We start from the raw sequence: 20,496 nt of genomic DNA on the forward strand, positions 1-20,496 counted from the left end.
GCACCTTATCAAATGTGTTCTGAAAATCCAAGTAAATGACATCTACTGTCTCTCCTTTGTCCACCCTGCCTGTTACTTCCTCGAAGAATTCTTAACAGATTTTTCAGGCAAGATTTTCCTCTACAGAAACTATGCTGGCTTTGACTTATTTTATCATTAGTCTCCAAGTACCCCAAAACCTCATCTTTGATAATAGACTCCAACACTTTCCCAACCACTGAGGTTAGGCTAACTGGCCTATCATTTATTTTGCCTTCCTCCCTTCTAAAAGAATGGAGTGGCATTTGCAATCTTCCAGTCCTCTGGGACCATGCCAGAATCAAACAACTCTTGAAAAGATCATGACCAATGCATCTGCTATCTCTTCAGCAACCTCTCTCAGGATTCTGGGATGTAGTATACCTGGTCCAGGTGACTTATCCACCTTAAGATCTTTGAACTTGCCTAGCACTTTTTTCTTTGTAATAGCAATAGCACTCACATCTGCTCCCTGACACTCTCAGACCTCTGGCACACTACTAGTGTCTTTCACAGTGAATACTTTAGGGATGTTTAAGAAAATCATAGATTGGCAGATGGATGATGGAAAAATGGAGGGCTGTGTAGGAGGGAAGGGGTAGATTGATCATAGAGTAGGCTTTAAAGGTGGCACAACATTGTGGGCTGAAGGGCCTGTACTGTACTATACATTTCTATATTCTATGTAATGTCAGAAATTATTAAACCATTCGAAGTTTTGGACCTTTCTGCAAAGCAGAATTGAAAACCTACATACACTTACATGGACCAACATAGTTTGAAGGAACTCAGTACTTCTCCACTGCCTTCTCTGGCATTTAATATGGACAATAAATTTAGTTAATATCTGTAATGACAGATTCCTGTAAAATTAAAAAAAATTTATTTATCAGCTTCACCCTGGTCATTGCGTCCATCTGATTGAAATTCCACAGGTATTTACCTTTTTATAAATTAGTCATTGTGTGGATAATGTCAGGGTGAGAGGGAATTGATTCAGTCGTGTCTAAATCAACCAATCTTTTTTACCCAGTCTGAAGATTTTTTCAACTTGGTTGAGGCATTTGAAGGAAAACCCCTGAAACTGCTGGTTTATAACAGTGAGACAGATACCACCAGAGACGTTATAGTTACGCCCAATGGTGCTTGGGGAGGAGAAGGAAGGTATGTGATATTTGTTATTGTTTGTAATCTGCTTTATGTGGAGACCACACGATCATGGAATCTTATTAACTATTGAACATTTTCCAAGCGTGTTTGCTCCCTCCTTTACTATCAGGCAGGAAGAAAGGCTTGAGTGATCTTTTTTAAAATGACTGGAATGGTGTTTTTTTTAATTCTCACCTCACTCCAGTAAATGCAGTTTTGTGCCTTAAGCCATTACAATTTTAACCATAGCAGTTAGTGTAATGCTGTTACAGTGCCAGTGACCTGGCTTCAATTCCACCCCTCTCTGTAAGGAGTTTGTACGTTCTCCCTGTGACCACATGGGTTTCCTCTGGGTGCTCTGTTTACCTCCTACATTCCAAAGATGTTAATTGGTCATGTGGGTGTAATTGGACAGCGTTGGACTGGAAATAAAATTAAATAAAATAAGTAGTTTACAGAAATTTTTGTGCAGCTAATAAAAGTGATTGATTAAATCCTATCAGCAACAAGAGGTAGACCTTCCAGAGTCCTGTTGAAGGGTCTTGGCCTGAAACATCAACTTTTTATTTCTTTCCGTAGAGTCTGCCTAACTTGCTGAGTCCCTCCAGCATTTTCTGTCTGTTAACTCCCCAGCAGCTATGCATCAGAGGCAGTTAGACTCTCAGCAGTCATGTTAAATTTGCTGCTTCTGTATAAATTTTCTCAGTCATATTAATGGCTGTGTAGACAGTGATTTCCCCACTGAGAGGGATATAGATCTCACACAAAATGCTGGAGGGACTCAGCAGGCCAGGCAGCATCTATGGAAGAAAACTACAGTCGACGCTTTGGGCTAAGACCCTTTGGCAGGACTGGAGAGAAAAAGCTGAGTATGTTTGAGGGAGGGGAGAGAGAAACATAAGGGGATTGGTGAAACTGGGAGGGGGAGGGATAAAGTAAAGAGCTGGAATTTGATTGGTGAAAGAGATACAGGGCTGGAGAAGGGGGAGTCTGATAGGAGAGGACAGAAGACCAGGGAAGAAAGAAAAGGGGGAGGAGCACCAAAGGGAGGTGATGGGCAGGCAAGGAGATGAGGTGAGAGAGGGAAAAGGGGATGGGGAATGGTGGAGGGCAGGAAGCATTTTCGGAAGTTGGAGGAATCAATGTTCATGCCATCAGGTTGGAGGCTACCCAGCCGGAATGAGGCAACCTGAGTGTAGCCTCATCATGACAGTAGAGGAGGCCATGGATTGACATATCACAATGGGAATGGGAAATGGAATTAAAATGGGTGGCCAGTGGGAGATCCCACTTCTTCTGGCCGACAGAGCATAAGTGCTCAGCGAAGCGGTCTCCCAATCTACATCGGGTCTCACCAATATATAGGAGGCCACACCGGGTGCACTGGATACTTAAAATGGCCTCAACAGACTCACACGTGAATTGTAGCTGGTGCACTGGTAGGTGAGGACAAGAGGAACCCTATCCCTGGTAGGGTGTGGCCTCCTGTATATCGTTGAAACCCTCCCGGTTTCACCTATCACCTTGTGTTTCTCTCTCCCCTTCTCCCATCTTTTAAATCTACTCCTCAGCTCTTTTTCTCCAGTCCTGTGAAGAAACTGGGTGTGCAACCGACCTGAAACATCGGCTGTACTTTTTTTCCATAGATGCTGTCTGGTCTGCGAGTTCCTCCAGCATTTTCTGTGTGTTGTTTGGATTTCCAGTATCTGCAGATTTTCTCTTGTTTGGGATAAGCATTTGTTTGCTTTTCCTCAGTACTAAAGTTGCTTGATCTACTGAACCTTCTCAAATATAATTTTCAAAATAATTTCAACCACCGATTCTAGTAACTTTTTTAAGCATGCACAGTAAAATGTTTGTTCATTAGTAAAAACAGAAATGTTGGACAGATCTGGCAGCCCAGCAGTGGTGGAAATGGAGTTAGTGTTGCAGATCTTTAAAGATCGAAAGGTTCAAAAGATCTTTACTTCCAAAAAATTTTAAGTTTCACCTTGCGCTTTATTCTATTTCAGTTTGGGTTGTGGCATTGGATACGGTTATTTGCACAGAATCCCCTCCCGACCCGTTGTGCCAGAGAAGAAGATAGAGATTCCAGCACCTCCTGTGGCAAGTGCTGTACCTGAGAGCCCAGAGAATGGATATACAGAGGTGGGTAACTCCTGGTCTGTGCACGACACTGACCTCAGTCTTACAGAAACTCTCTACGCAATTGTCATACTTGCCTGTAAACCCATAGAGACGTGCTCCTCAGTCCATCGTATCTGTGCTAGCCTGGTAACTAGCTAGACTAATTCCATTTTCTGACATTTGACCCATGGCCTTATGTCATAGTGTTTAGATGTCCATCTAAATACTTTTTAAATATTGTGAAAGTACCCGTGCCCACCACCCCTCTGACACGGTGGATTTCAGCCATTCTTTTCCACAAGTCTCCTCCTTAATCTCTTACGTACTTACCCAAACTCTATGCTCTTTGCTTATTGAAATCTCTGCCAGGTGGAAATGTTTTTCACTATCATAAAACGTAGAACAGTATAGCACTGGGTGAACCATTTGGCCCAGAGTGTTGAGCCAGTCTTGATGCTGATTGACATGAAATGTCCTCCTGTGTATCATCCATATCTCTTCATTCCATTCATAGTCATGTGTCTGTCTAAAATTCTCCTAACCTCCATCAAACTATCTGCTTCAACAATTGTCCCCAGTGCTCTATTCTGAGACCTACTGTGAGCACCTTTCTGGTAATTAAAAAAAAATGCCCCTTGCATACCTTTAAGCTACCCACCTCTATCTTTACAAGCATGTCCTCTTCTGAGTTTTTGATATCACTAGCCTGGGGAAAAGATTCTAACCGATGCTATTAGTGCTTTTCATAATTTAAATAAACCTCCGTCAGGTCTTCCCACAGCTTCTGACACTCAAGGGAGAACAGCCCAAGTACGTCCAATCTTTCTTACTCAGTTCTCATACTCTTGAATCCAGGCAGCATCCTCTCCACACCTCTCCCATAATGAAGTGACCAGACTCATGCAATACTCCAAGTCCTTTCTGTCTATCACAGAATTGTCCCAATAAAGCCCTCTTTCAACTTTTTCTCCTCTAAGCATAACAACCCAGCCTTCCAGTCTCTCCCCATAGCTGAAGCATTACATCCAAGACAACACACAAGGTGCTGGAGGAACTCAGCAAGTTAGGCGTATGTATGGAGGGGAAGAAAAGTCAATGTTTCAGGCCAAAATCCTTCATCTTGCTGAGTTTCTCCAGCATTTTATGCGTATTGCTCAAGATTTCCAGCATCTGCAGCAATGTTCCCTCTAGTTTGTCATGACCAGTGTACGCAAAAATCTTATGCTGTGCAATTTTTTTGCCCAGTGACTACAACGTTTTATCAAAACAGTACAACTGTTTTATCTTCAATAAAAACAGTATAAATAAGCCAGTTCTAAAATCTGCAGACAAATCATCACAAATTCCATGTTGTCGACACTGTCTGCATCAGAAACCGGGAAAGGAAATGTGATTGTATATTATCATGAAATATACTTAACATGCCAACGAGGTAGATGGTGACAACCTTTTGTGCGCAGTTTAAATTCCTTTGTGCATGAGTAGCAAAAAGTGTGTGTGCATTCACACCTTGGAGGGAACATTGATCTGCAGAATCTCTTGTGTTTCTGATTTGTCATCCCAGCCCGCAAGTCTTGTCGCCACATGTTCTGGCACCAACATAGCATGCCCACAATGCTCCACGGGACAGCACAAGCAGTAATAACAAAACAACAGCAGCAATAGAACCTTCTTAATATAATGGGATTAAATTTCAATTAAGAACTTCCACTCTTTCCGAAAGAAAATTGTCTAGTTTATCTGTTTTCTGCAATCCGCATCCCTTGGATCTCTGCACTTCCAATTTTGAAGTCCAATATGAATCTCAGTTTAATTGTTCTGACATTACCTACAGAGCCTTCACCTACCAAAGTTGTAGGTTCTGAAAATTCCACCTTGAACATTTCTACAGGTTTCCTTATCCTAAAACCCCCTCATCTTTGAAGCAATCCAGTATCCTAACTTACAAAATATGAAGTAAATTTAACTCTTAAGTACATATATGTTACCATGTACAACTGAGATTTGTTTTCTCACGGGCATATTCAGTAAATCCAAGAAACAATGGAATCAATGAAAGGCTGCGCCCAACAGGACAAAGAAACAAGCAGTGTGCGAAAGACAACAGATTGTGTAAATACAAAATAAAATAAATATATAATCAATAAATATCGAGAAAATTAGATGATGAGTCCAAAGGTTGTGTGAACGGTTCAGTGATGGGGCGAGTGAAGTTGAGTGGTTATCTTCACTGGGTCAGGAACCTGTTGATTGAGGGGTAATAACTGTTCCTGAACTTGGTGGATCCTGAGGCTCTTGTGCCTTCCACCTGATGCCAACAGCGAGAAGTGAGCATGACCTGGGTGGCGGGGGTCCTTGACAGCTTTCCTGTGACAGTGCTCTCTGTAGATGTGCTCAATGGTGGGGGGAGGGCTTTAACTATGACGGACTGGGCTGTCCCACTACTTTTAGTAGGATTTTCCGTTCAAGAGCATTGGTGTTTCCATACCAGGCTGTGATGCAACCAGTCAACATACTCTCCGTACATTTGTAGAAGTTTGTCACAGTTTTAGATGTCATGCCAAATCCCCACAAACTTCTAAGGAAGAAGAGCTACTGCTTTGTAATAGCACTAGTGTGCTGGACCCAGGATAAATCCTCTGAAATGATAACACCAGACTGAAATTGAATGAAGTGCAAGATGAAGATGGTTGGAATGTACATGCTGCACCCAGATCCTTTGAAATGAATTTAAACCTCACAAACAAGACAAAATATGCAGAAGCTGGAAGATTTAAACTTCCTCTGAATTTAAACCTCTCCATCTCTGATTCCCCGATGAGGACTGACACATGGGCGTCCAGTTTCCTCCAGTGAAGGTCGATAATCAGCTCATTGGCTCCTTCTCTTTGTCATTACTAACACTTCCATAGTGCTAACACTCCTGTGGATGTTTCACGATCTGTAAATGCAGGCTGTGGATATCAATCTCTAAACCTCTTGCAGTAACAGCTTGAAAACAGTTGAGGGAGCTGTAAGTTTAAGAGTGACTCCAAATCATTACAATGAAAATAGTAGCTGATCTTAACAAGATCGATCGATATTTTATCAATCCCAAAGGAAATTACAGTGTCACAGTAGCATTACAAGTGCACAGATATACAAATACTAGAAGAGAAGTAAGAAAGAATAAAAAATAAATTACCTCAAACAGTCCAGCAAGAGAGGGGAGGGGCTGGTCATCACTTCTCCAGCTATAAGTTGACCCCTAATGGCAGAGGGTAGAAATTACCACATATAGAGCTCTTTGGAGCAGCGCAGTTGCCTTAGTCTATTATTAAAAGTGTTCCTCTGTTCAGCCAAGGTGGCATGCAGAGGGTGAGAAACATTGTCCGGAATTGCCAGGATTTTCCATAGGGTCCTATGGTCTGCCACAGCTTCCAGTACAGACAAAATGCTGGAGGAACTCCGCAGGCCAGGCAGCATCTATGGAAAAAAGTACAGTTGACATTTCAGACCGAGACACTTCAGTATGACTGGAGAAAAAGATGAGTAGATTTGAAATGTACTTCTCATCTTTTTTTCCAATCCTGCCGAGGGGTCTCGGTCCAAAACAACAACTGTTCTTTTTTCCTTAGATTCTGCCTGGCCTGTGGAGTTACTCCAGCATTTTGTGTGTATTGCTTGGATTTCCAGCATCTGCAGATTCTCTCTTGTTTGTGATTTGATAGCCTCCAGTATGACCAGTTTGACTCCTATAACAGAACCTGCCTTTCTAATCGGTTTATTGAGCCTGTTGTTCAGGCTTAATTTTCCTAAAGTCCATCACCATCTCCTTTGTCTTATTGATGTTGAGCTGCAGATATTTATCTTGCACCATTTGACAAAGTCCCCCACCAGGGCCCCGTATTCATCCTCCCATCCTCCCTTTATACACCCAACTACTACTGAGTCATCAGAGAATTTCTGCAGATGGCATGACTCATTGTTGTATGTAAAATCTGAGATATACAGGGTAAACAGGAAGGGAGTCAATACCGTTCCCTGTGCTTATTTTAAAACCTTACACATCGGGCCACATTATATAACTGTACCAAGTGATTATAGCTCACCAGGGGCATAGCAGTGCAGTGCTATTACAGCTCGGGGTGTCAGAGTCCGGAGTTCAAATCTGGTTGGCACATCCTTTCCATCACCATGTGTGTTTTCTCCAGGTGCCCCAGTTTCTCGCACTGTCCAGAGATGTGCCAGTAAGTAGGTTAATTGTCCTGTGATTAGGCTAGTGTTAAATAGATGGGTTGTTGGGGGTGTTGCGGGCTCATTAAGCAGAAGAGGGTGTTCAGTGCAGCATCACTAAATAAATAAACATAATTTCAACTTATTAATAGATGCACATTCTTAAATAAGAGATGAAAGTTGGGTAGGTAGTCAACACTTCATGCCTGTTACACTGGTCAACATCATAGCTGATTCCCTTGAAATTTAAAATGTATAGCTTTGTCTTAAATACATTCAGTGTTTGAGCCTGCACAGGCCTGTTAGGTAAAGAAATGCAAAGAATTAATTGCCCAGAAGGTGAAGAAATTTCTTTCTCAATTCCTGCTAAAACATTGTTTACATTTACATCATTTATTATTATATTGTAATTTGCCCTTTACTGTGCCTATTGTCTTGTTTATTAATTATTGTATTGTCTTACACTGTTTTGTGCACTTTATGTAGTCCTGTGTAGGTCCAAAGTCTAATGTCGTTTGGTGTTGTTTCATGTAGCACCATGGTCCTGGAGGAACGTTGTTTTGTGTTTACTATGTACTGTACCAGCAGTTATGGTTGAAATGACAATAAAAGCGACTTGACTTGACTTCTCTATCCTGAAAAACTGACAGTTATATTGAGATTCTGACTTTTGGGGTTCTAACGTTTAACTGTCATTCATTCTTTGAGGCACTCCTCTGTGTTTTGGATGTTTGCAAAGAAAAAGAATTTCAGGATGTATATTGTATACATTTCTTTGACATTAAATGTACCTATTGAAATCTGTTGGTTTGAAACCCCGCTAGGGGAAATTAATCCCAATAAGCTGCAAGTATTTTGAAATTGTTGGGCAAGCATAAGATTCAAGGCCCTTTGTAACATGACTTTCTTGATCCTCAAACCTGCCTCACTCTCTTACCTGACAAAATCATTAATGTAAAGGGTGTGCCTTCTTTGTAGTATCCAGATAACTTGCCTGTTCCTTGACACAATGCAGTGTCTGGATTTCTGTCTCTGACCTGAAATTCGTTGATTGGAGCTGCTTTTGCCATGGGCCTTAGTGGTTTCTGTCACCTCCCAAGTATTCCATCTGTAACACACCACTTGCTCTGCCATGCATGAATTAAGATAATCTCTTTATTTAATTTATTCAGTTATTCAACTCTTCATTTTCATCTCAATCTCATTGAAGTCCCTTGTTCACCAAATTCTATGCCCACAGATTCCATACTTGAAAGTGACTGTGCTAAAGACATGTTGTGCATTTTAGCTGTCAGTGACTTGCTTTCCCAGGTACCAAGATTGACCTAATTTCCACTAACAAGTTCTAGCTCATTACCCAACTACCTGGAGGGTACTGTCTACCACTATATATCACTGTAATTTAAACCGCAAGATTAAGAGAATTGAAAACGAAACCGATTTTTATTAAGTTTAAGTTGAATCATTTCTGTTTCTAAACCAGACCCAGTTTATACTCCGATTGTAAATTTTAGCAAAACCCCTCATGTTCGTTTAACCATCTGCTCCTCTGTTGACAGTGTTGACTTTTGCCAGGCCGTGTTCTCGTCAGATCTTGTTCTTCAGTAGTCTCCCAGGTCACCATTGTTCATGCAAGTTTGGACAGACTGCAGGAACAATATTTGACCATGTGAAGAGCTGGGATCATTGTGCCATCATGACCCATGCTGTCACGGGCATAACAGTTAGGAGGGGTTCACTGAAGCCCACCATGTTGCTACAATAACCAATCCGGTTTATTCTATCCCCAACACTCTGATACTGGGGGCCACATCCATAACACTACTCAGCAGACGTCAGGCATGTGGCCTTCTGGTCTTAGTATATTAGTTATTTGTAATTTCAGCAGCTGCGTGATTTGAAATTTAAAAGAATAACTGCTAGAAATGCTGCCCTCGGGGTGGAGGAGCAGCACCTTCTATTCTGTCTGGGTAGCCTCCAACCTGATGGCATGACTGTCAATTTCTCCTTCCAGTTATCTCCCCTTCCCCTCTTCTATTCCTCACTCTGGCCCCTTCTCACCTGCCTATCATCTCCTCATTCCCTTTCTCCTATGGCCCACTCCCCTCTCCTATCAGATTCCTTCATTTCCAGCCTATTACCTTTCCCTCTCACCTGGCTTCACCTATCACCTTCTACCTATCCCTCGTCCCCTCCCCACCTTTTTATTCTGGCATCTTTCCAGTCCTGACGAAGGGTCTCGGCCCGAAATGTCAACTGTTTATTAATTTCCATTGATGCCTGATCTGCCGAGTTCCTCCAACATTTTGTGTGTGTTGCTAGAAATGCTGAATGGGTTAAGCATCTAAGGAGAGAAGGGCAGACGTAATGTAATTGCAAAACTTGTATTTTGTGGTCAGTGTTAGCTATATTACCAGATAACTCAAGAGCCTGTTCATGGTGAGATACATTATTAAACTTATTATCAAAGTAGTACATATATGTTACTATATACTACCTTGGTATTCATTTCCTTTCAGGCATTTACAAGAAAAAAAGAAATGGAATAAAATTTTTACAAGAAACTGTACAGTAACAGACAAAGACTGACAAGCAACCCATATTCAAAAGACAGACTGAAAATAAAGATAATACTGATAACATAAGTTGTAAAGAGTCTTTGAAAGTGAGTTTGTACGCTGTAGGGTCAGTCCCGGGTAGTGGTGAGGTGAATGAAGTTATCCATGCCAGTGCAGGAGACGGATAGTTAAAGGGTAATAACTGTTACTGAACCTGTTGGTGTGCGACCTCGAGGCCCACAACAGGAGTACTTTTCAAATTGAGATTTACAGTAGCAGCATTTTTGAAGTGACCCAATTTGAATTGTCTTTTGCAGTATGGTTTTCATCAAGCATGCTGAAAGTAAAATACTTGTTTGTTTATTTATTAGGCACCATTGGTAGCCCCCAGCACACTGACTGACATACCTGCTGAGAGTTCAGGCCTGGAGCAGGGACTGGCAGAACTGACAATAGAAAGCTCTCTCCTTCCTCCTCCAATACAGCGTGTAATGGATCCAGGTAGATTTATAGTTTTAATTCCACTTTGTTTGGCGTGGACATTTGAAATCAAAGATACCGGTGTCGGAAGATCCACAGAAGCTCTCTTCATTAAAGAAATTAGGTCCCACTCAGCAAACCTGAATTGAAAGATTCCACAAGAATCACTTCGGGCACCGATTTGAGATGAGGGGGAGAAATATACACTCAGTGGCCACTTTATTAGGAGCATCTACTTGTTAATGCAAATATCTAATCATTCAATCATGTGGCAGCAACTCAATACATAAAAGCATGTTGCAGAGGTTCAGTTGCTGTTCAGGCCAAATATAATGAGATAGAAGTGTGATTTAAGTGGAATAATTGTTGGTGCCAGACAGGGTGCCAAAAAGACCCTAATGGGTGTTGTCTACAGACCCCAAACAGTAGCGTGGATATTGGGTGCAAGTTGAATAGGGAGTTAACATTGGCATGTGGCAAAGGTAATGTCGCAGTAGTTATGGGGGATTTCAACATGCAAGTGAACTGGGAGAATCAGGTTGGTGCTGGACCCCAGGATAGGGAGTTTGTAGAGTGCCTACGGGATGCATTCTTGGAACAGCTTGTACGAGAGCCGACCAAGGACAAGGCTATTCTGGATTTAGTGTTGTGTAATGAACAGGATTTGATAAGCGATCTTGAAGTAAAGGAGCCATTAGGAGGTAGTGACCATTAAATGATAAGTTTTTATCTGCAATTTGAGAAGGATAAGGGCAGATCGGAAGTGTCAGTGTTGCAGTTGAACAAAGGAGACTATGAAGCCATGAGGGAGGAGCTGGCCAAAGTTAACTGAACGGATAGCCTAGCAGAAAAGACAGCGGAACAGCAATGGCAGGTATTCTTGGGAATAATGCACAAGATGCAAAATCAGTTCATCCCCCTGAGAAGGAAGGATTCAAAGGGGGGAAAGGGGCCACAGTAGTTGACAAAGGAAGTCAGAGGTTGCATAGCATTAAAAAAAAAAGTATGACAGAGCTAAAGTGAGTGGGAAGACAGATGATTGGGAAATTTTTAAGGAACAACAGAACTCAACTAAAAAGGCAAGACGGGGATAAAAAATGAGGTACGAACGCAAGCTAGCCAGGAATATAAAGGAGGATAGCAAAAGCTTTTTTAGGTATGTGAAGAGAAAGAAGATAGTTAAGAACAATGTTGGGCCCTTGAAGAATGAATTGGGTGAAATTGTTATGGGAAACAGAGAAATGGCAGAAGAATTTAATAAGTACTTTAGATCTGTCTTCATTAGGGAAGACACAAGCAATCTCCCAGATGTATGGATGAGCCAAGGACATAGGGTAACAGAGGAAATGAAACAGATTGACATTAGGAAGGAAATGGTGATGAGTAGACTGATAGGACTGAAGGCTAACAAATCCCTAAGTCCAGATGGTCTGCATCCTAGGATACTAAAGGAGGTGGCTCTGGAAATTGCGGATGCATTGGTAATCATTTTCCAATGTTCCTTAGATTCAGGATCAGTTCCTGAGGATTGGAAAATGGCTAATGTTATCCCACTTTTTAAGAAAGGAGGGAGGGAGAAAACAGAACTATCATCCAGACAGCCTAACATCAGTAGTGGGGAAGATGCTAGAGTCCGTTATTAAAGAGGAAATAGTGGCATATCTAGATAGCAGTGATAGGATTGGGCCGAGCCAGCATGGATTTACCAAGGGTAAATCATGCTTAACTAATCTATTGGAGTTTGTTGAGGATGTAACCGGGAAGTTAGACAAGGGAGATCCAGTGGATGTAGTGTACCTTGATTTTCAGAAGGCATTTGATAAGGTCCCACATAGGAGATTGGTGGGTAAAATCAGAGCTCATGGCATTGGGGGGAAGACATTGACATGGATAGAAAACGGTTGGCAGATAGAAAGCAGAGGGTAGTGGTGAATGGGTGTTTCTCGGAATGGCAGGTGGTGACTAGTGGGGTACCACAGGGCTCGGTATTGGGACCACAGCTGTTTACGATTTCCATCAACAATTTAGATGAAGGTATTGAGAATAACATCAGCAAGTTTGCTGATGATACTAAGCTGGGTGGCAGTGTGACATGTGATGAGGATGTTAGGAGAATTCAGGGTGACTTGGATAGGCTGGGTGAGTGGGCAGATACTTGGCAGATGATGTTTAATGTGAATAAGTGTGAGGTTATCCACTTTGGGAGTAAGAACAGGAAGGCAGATTATTATCTGAACAGATAAGGGAGAAATACAAAGAGATCTAGGAGTCCTTGTTCATCAGTCACTGAAGGTGAATGACCAAGTGCAGCAGGCAGTGAAGGCGGCTAATGGAATGTTGGCCTTTATTACAAAGGGAATTGAGTACAAGAGCAAGGAAATCCTTTTGCATTTGTACAGGGCCCTGGTGAGACCACACCTGGAGTATTGTGTACAGTTTTGGTCTCCAGGGTTAAGGAAGGACATCCTGGCTGTAGAGGAAGTGCAGCGTAGATTCACGAGGTTAATTCCTGGGATGTCTGGACTGTCTTACGCAGAGAGGTTAGAGAGACTGGGCTTGTACACGCTGGAATTAAGGAGATTGAGAGGGGATCTGATTGCAACATATAAGATTATTAAGGGATTGGACAAGATAGAGGAAGGAAATATGTTCCAGATACTGGGAGAGTCCAGTACCAGAGGGCATGGTTTAAGAATAAGGGGTAGGTCTTTTAGGACAGGGTTAAGAAAAAACTTCTTCTCCCAGAGAGTTGTGAATCTATGGAATGCTCTGCCTCAGAAGGCAGTGGAGGCCAATTCTCTGGATGCTTTCAAGAAGGAGCTAGATAGGTATCTTATGGATAGGGGAATCAAGGGATATGGGGACAAGGCAGGAACCGGGTATTGATAGTAGATGATCAGCCATGATCTCAGAATGGCGGTGCAGGCTCAAAGGGCCGAATGGTCTACTTCTGTGTCTATTGTCTTTTGGGTGGTTTGAGTATCTCAGAAACAGCTGATCTCCTAGGATTTTCAAGCACAACAATCTTTAGAGTTTACAGAGAATGGTGTGAAAAGCAATACACATCCAGTGAATGGTAGTTCTATGGGCAAAATTGCCTTGTTAATGAGAAAGGTCAGAAGAGAATGGCCAGACTTGTTCAAGCTGACAGGAAGGTGATAGTAACTCAAATCACCACACGTTACAACAGTGGTGTGCAGAAGAGGATCTCTGAACACACACCTCTAACCTTGAAGTGGATGGGCTACAGCAGCAGAAGACCACAACAAGGTTCCACTCCTGTACTTAATGAAGTGGCCACTGTGTATATACAGGAGATTCTGGAGGTAGGCAATTCACAGGTGGTGGTGGTTATCAAGACCATGCTGCCGGGGGAGTGATGGAGACAGATACAAGTACCTTCTGCAGCTTCTTTTGGTCCTGTGTAGTAGCCCCCCCCCCCCATACCAGACAGTGATACTCCCTGTCAGAATGCTCTCCACTATACGTTTATAGAAGTTTTTAAGTATATTTATTGACATACCAAATCTCTGCAAACTCTTAATGAAGTATAGTGACTTATTTATAATTGCATCAATATGTTGGGACCAGGTTAGGTCCTCAGAGATCTTGACACTCAGGAACTTGAAGCTGCTCACTCTCTCCACTTTTGATCCCTCTATGAGGAGTTTTATAGTCATGTGCTTTTGTTTAGAAATTTGCAGCTGCCTGACCTTGATGACATAATGAATGTTTTCTTTAATGCCATTCTCTTTGCTGATTGTTGTACTGTTTCGTTGATAGACTATTAAAGAAATTAGATGGCTGTGGTCATGTTGCAATTTGTAGAGGTGCCAAGAAATGAAGATAATGGGTCATGGTTTAATCTGGCACTTGTACTCTTGAACAGGTTTTCCGCCTGCTTCCGTCGATGTCCCCGTGACTCATGACCTAACCAAAATATTGAACGCGTCACTGTCCTCATCCAGCTCACCAGTAGCGTCATTGTCCTCATCCACCTTTAATGCAACAACAGAAAGCAATACAGGAACGGATGGCTTCCTCACCAGTGAAGAACTTGACCTCCAGTCTGGTAAGTGCAACCAATAGCCAGCTTTAGTTGTCTTAGGTCCCACACAACCAGGTTTAGGAACGGTTACTACCCTTCAATTGTCATGCTGCTGAACCAGTGTGGGTAACTTCACTCACCTCAACACTGAACTGATTCCACAACCTACAGACTCACTTTCAAGGGCTTTACAACTCATGTTCTCAGTATTATTTATTTGCTATTTATTTTTTTTTGTATTTGCGGTTTGTCTTTTGCCACATTCTTTGTCATTCTCTGTGTGTAGTTTGTCAGTGATTCTGTTTGGTTTCTTTGTTCTTCTGTGAATGCCTGCAAGAAAGTGGACCTCAGGGTAGTAAAGGTTTCCCCTGCTATTCGAAAGTAGAGTGTTTCTATGAAATGGTTCATAAGCCGGAATGTCGTAAAGTGAAGAAGCAATTAACATTTATTTATATTGGAAAAATTTGTGAGCGTTCGCAGATCCAAAAAATAACCTACCAAATCATGCCAAATAACACATAAAATCTAAAATAACAGTAACGAATAGTAAAAGCAGAAATGATCTGATAAATACACAGCCTATATGAAGTAGGAATACTTTTCTGCAATTATTGCAGCATTGTCCACAGCAACGAAAATCTCATGGCAGACATATCAGAATGGGAATGGGAAGTGGAACTAAAATTTGTGGCCACCAGGAGATCCTGCTGGGAGATCTGAACACCTACGCTCTGTCCGCCAGAGAAAGCAGGATCTCCCAGTGGCCACACATTTTAATTCCACGTCCCATTCCCATTCTGATATGTCTGTCCATGGCCTCCTCTACTGTCAAGATGAAGACACACTCAGGTTGGAGGAACAAGCAATACCTTATATTCCCTCTGGATAGCCTCCAACCTGATGGCATGAACATTGACTTCTCTAACTTCTGTTAATGCCTCTCCTCCCCTTCTTACCCCATCCCTGATTTATTTCCCCCCTCCCCCTTTTTGTCCTCTCTCTGCCCTTCACTCTGCCTGTTCTCCATCTCCCTCTGGTGCTCCCCTCCCCCTTTCTTTCTCCCTAGGCCTCCCGTCCCATGATCCTTTCCCTTTTCCAGCTCTGTATCTCTTTTGCCAATCACTTTTCCAGCTCTTAGCTTTACCCCACCCCTTCCAGTCTTCTTCTATCATTTCGCATTTCCCCCTCCCCCACTACTTTCAACTCTCTTACTATCTTTCCTTTCAGTTAGTCCTGATGAAGGGTCTTGGCCCGAAACGTCAACAGTGCTTCTTCCTATAGATGCTGCCTGGCCTGTTGCGTTCCACCAGCATTTTGTGTGTGTTGCTTAATCCACACTTTAGTTGCTTTGCCTATGAACTTAATTCCCTACATCCTCAGATTGTCCAATTGCATTATGCTTCCGGTGGTTATGACTCAATAGACATCAACTGCTCTCGTTGCTTTTGAACTAATCCATTGTGGGGAAGATGTGTTGCAATAATTGACAGTGAATTTAACAGATTGACTGACAGCGAATTTGTGTGTTGCTTTGTTCCTAATGTAGACCAGGGTGGTGCAGTGACTCCCGAGGGTCAGACCTCTAGTAGTTCAGCGCCACCTGCTGCTGCTTCCTCACTGGAACGAGAACCAGATCAGGATCTCTTGGACGTGACTGCCGCTTCCTCTCCTTCCTCTGCTGAGATGTCACCAGATACCGCCCAGACAGAGTCTTCACCAGAGGATCAGAAGGAACAGCCGCCGCAAGAGGAAGATTCTACCACCCATCATCCCCAGTTGACCAAAGATGAAGCAGATGGATTGTTGAGTTGAGAAGACTACACAAACAATACACAGCAGCACATTAGACTTTTATGGTGACTAATTGCTTTACCTGGGTTTACTTTTAAATGTATAAACTGGTAACTATTGTACATGAAGCAAGCAGATGTACTTAGGCCTGTATCTTTGCTCCTTGTCTGAAGGAAACAACACTGACAATTTCATGACTTCTGTCATAGTGAGGGATGCCTGAAGTCATTTGTTCCAAGGTGCAAGAAGCAATGAGGAATCTTTCACTGAAAGTTACTGCAACTGTTTGCTAAATCTCTGTTTCTGATATCAGGGCTCCCTTTTCCTAAAAAAAAGGTTATCTCAATTTTATTTTTTAATTGTTCAGAATAATTTTAAGCTACAATTAGGGGAATGGAAATGGAATGTAAAATTACTCTAATGAAAATGTATTTTAAGCTTTTTTTTGCCTTCTAGGTATATTTTTCTTCAGTGCAACACTACCGTGGCAACATAGGAGTAGTGTAGTTAGATTTTTGGATAGAATTTGAGGCAGTGGCTATGAGCAGAAAGACTGGGAGAGTTCCTGAACCAGAAATATATTGGGGACTTCAGATCCCTTTGATTATTAAGTCACTCGATTTTATTCACTGTCCTTCAAGCTAAATGTAGGCAGTTTGCTCAGAGCAGAACATTGTTACTGTTTGAAGAAAATGTTGGTTGTTGAAAGTTGAGTGGAATACCAGTGAGATGATTAAGTTGGAAGTGCATATAAAGTAAATGTAAGAGTGTAGAATTTAACACAGTATCAGCTACCTGTCTTTACCACATTTCCAGGGTTTCTATGATTTTTCTTTCATAATAAGATAAAATCCTGGTGTTTTTTTTTCTTTTTCCCAAAGATAAACTGTTGTCAATAGAAGATATTGATTGTCTCTGGGTTAAATAAATTGCAAAAACATAATTCTTCCAAGTTACTACTGAACCAGTGAAACCCAGTTAACTCCCTGGGTACACAACCATTCATTCTCGTTCTCAGGCATAGAATTACATTGAGAAATAGACATTAATAACCTCTTCTGTGTTTACATACTAGTTCTGTATAACTCAGCTTAAAGGACAGTCTAGCTATTGTGTTAACTTGTTGCCTTACTTAAGGTTTTAAAAAAGGCAAACAATTGATTTTGCACTCTTTCCCCTACTATGAAAATTCGTATCTATGCAAACCTTATGATTTTTGGATAACAATTTTACATTCTTTTACTTTCTGCTTTACTGAGGCAATTAGGAGTTTGGCCAGTCTTCTCACAGTGGTCAGCAGGCTCTCTGATTTTGGCTGGTGCTATAGTTATGTCCAGTTCTTACGGCTTTCCCACAAGTAAATTCCAGCAGTAATCACTGCAAGTAGTGATTTCTTTAGCTACTTCCAAGGCACTTCCTTTGCTATGTCTTGCCACGTTTAAGCCAAAGACTACACAGCTTACTACTTTGATTGAAATCACAATAATTGACAATTAATTGTTGAAAGTATAATGTATATAATATAGTTTCAGTAGTGTTAATTCTATATTACCTAAACAAGTCACGTTTAGAATGTGTTGCAGTTTCTTTCCACAAAATACTATTTTGCAGAAGCATAACCTTGCACAAAGCATCAGCTTACATTTTAAATAGGTGATTTCAGATGCTGCTTAATATTTGTGCCAATTAATGAAGGGTTTGAGGATTTTTGAAATGCTTTTACTAGTAACGCACAAGGTACTGATTGATTAAAGTTGTGATGGAGGCATGGTTAATTCTACATGTGGGTAGAATTTTTCTAGTTTCTAGGAACATACATTTGAAGCCAATGTTCTAACCGGTTACAATGCCAGTAATTTTCCTGTCAACGTATTTTGTAAGTAGTGCTTTCTTTTAAGTGGGAATGTTTATTTTTCCTTAATCACTGAACCTTATTTTGTCTGACTGATACTTATGGTCACTGTTTAAATGGGGCGTTTTAAATACACTAAGACATAAAACAATCATGTTTACACATTGCTGGGGAATAATTTGGACTAGATGTGGACGATCTGTGCTGCTGTGAGATGTACACTCATTTTGGGTCAAAGTCATCTCTCTGCAGAGCTCAAATGTTGCTCTGTTTTACAAAGATGATGAGAGACCTTTGAAGTTTTTGACAAAGATTCTCCTGCAAAACTGCTGTTTGCTAATTCTAGATTTTCCAAACCCACTGGTGCCCCATTCGTTGTATCTCTTATCAAGAACACCAGTGAACTGTAGAGCTGCTGAAAGACCTCAAACAAGGTCAGAATGATGCAACTTAAATGAGCAACTTGCCAAAGGGGTGATGCATAGTATCTTCACCATGGTTTCTTTTCAAGAGGTCATTTCTGTTTTCCTAAAGGTTTCATGGCATTGGTAGATCTGACTTTTATACCAATTAATGGGTGTTTATTTAAATAGTCATGTATTAAATGAACAGCCCTAAAATGCTTGATCATCTTTAATTATTTGAATAGTTCTTATAGAGCAAAATTTGGTAGACACTTTGAATTACCAGATGAAATGTGCTGGGTTACTAGTCCACACCATGACTCTAAATGCTCGCATGACATCAGCATTTCGCCTGCTTTGTAATTACATTGCCATGAAAATGTTTTCACTGCTTCCATCATGGCAGGAAGGATCAGATGACCAAGAGGCCAGTCCTGTTCCAATAAAAGTGTTGCCAATAGTTTGAACACTCACACTCACTCCCACAAGCCAACCTAAACCTCCTTTTGTCAAACCTCCAGCAGTCTGTTTGTGGCCTAATTTAACTTCAACATCTTTAAGTGTGTTTATGTCAATGGGTGTTGCTTTTCATATAATCTGTACATAAATGACATTGTATTGGCAATAAGAAACTCTTGAGAAGCTGAATGTTGACAAAAGATAATTGTATTCTTTTGACAAAAAATAATATATGGTTTTATGTTGAATGATGGGTTAATGAATGATGTCTTTTTGAAAGCATTAAAATTTTTAATGAGCACTTCATTTTTAATCTTGTCTGAATTTCTAACGCAAGATCCCATCTATTGAAAAGGCAACACACACACAAAATGCTGATGGAACGCAGCCGGCCGGGCAGCATCTGTAGGAAGAAGCACTGTTGATGTTTTGGGCCGAGACCCTTCGTGAGGACTAACTGAAAGGAAAGATATTAAGAGAATTGGAAGTAGGAGGGGGAGGGGTGAAGCTAAGAGCTGGAAAGGTGATTGGCAAAAGGGATACAGAGCTGGAGAAGGGAAAGGATCATGGGATGGGAGGCCTAGGGCGAAAGAAAAGGGGGGAGCACCAGAGGGAGATGGAGAACAGGCAGAGTAATGGGGGGGGGATAAATAAATAAGGTATGGGGTAAGAAGGGGAGGAGAGGCATTAACGGAAGTCAGAGAAGTCAATGTTCATGCCATCAGGCTGGAGGCTATCCAGCCGGTATATAAGGTGCTGTTCTTCCAACCTGAGTGTGGCTTCATCTTGACAGTAGAGGAGGCCATGGATAGACATATCAGAATGGGAATGGGATGTGGAATTAAATGTATGGCCACTGGGAGAGTGTCCGCCAGAGAAAGCAGGATCTCCCAGTGGCCACACATTTTAATTCCACATCCCATTCCCATTCTGATATGTCTATCCATGGCCTCCTCTACTGTCAAGATGAAGCCACACTCAGGTTGGAGGAACAACACCTTATATACCGGCTGGGTAGCCTCCAGCTCTGTATCCCTTTTGCCAATCACCTTTCCAGCTCTTAGCTTCCCCCCTCCCCCTCCTGTCATTTCGGATTTCCCCCACCCCTCCTACTTTCAAATCTCTTACTATCTTTTCTTTCAGTTAGTCCTGCCGAAGGGTCTCGCCCCGAAACGTAAACTATACTTCTCCCTATAGATGCTGCCTGGCCTGCTGTGTTCCACCAGCATTTTGTGTGTGTTGCTTGAATTTCCAGCATCTGCAGATTTCCTCGTGTTTGCATATTGCCAAGTGGCTGGATTATCTGTTTTAATGTCTATTGAGTGGGACTTTGTGCTGGCATTGGTGAAGGTCCAGAAGAGGTTTACAAGAGTTATGCTGGGAACGAAAAGGTTA

At 41.7% G+C, this 20,496-nt stretch overlaps 1 protein-coding gene across 1 annotated transcript in view; it reads left to right on the forward strand.

The window, feature by feature from the left end:
• Window positions 1-19,407, forward strand: part of LOC132395336 (Golgi reassembly-stacking protein 1-like) — a 53,006-nt gene extending 33,599 nt beyond the window's left edge. Inside the window, exons 5-9 of the mRNA XM_059971791.1 lie at window positions 1,052-1,182; window positions 3,180-3,315; window positions 10,439-10,568; window positions 14,437-14,619; window positions 16,142-19,407. Coding sequence (XP_059827774.1) covers window positions 1,052-1,182; window positions 3,180-3,315; window positions 10,439-10,568; window positions 14,437-14,619; window positions 16,142-16,407 — 846 coding nt within the window. The 3' untranslated portion in view covers window positions 16,408-19,407. The remainder of the gene's footprint in view (window positions 1-1,051; window positions 1,183-3,179; window positions 3,316-10,438; window positions 10,569-14,436; window positions 14,620-16,141) is intronic.
• Window positions 19,408-20,496: the final 1,089 nt, after the last annotated feature.

The sequence above is a fragment of the Hypanus sabinus genome, chromosome 6, assembly GCF_030144855.1.
Source record: "Hypanus sabinus isolate sHypSab1 chromosome 6, sHypSab1.hap1, whole genome shotgun sequence".
NCBI classification, from domain to species: domain Eukaryota; kingdom Metazoa; phylum Chordata; class Chondrichthyes; order Myliobatiformes; family Dasyatidae; genus Hypanus; species Hypanus sabinus.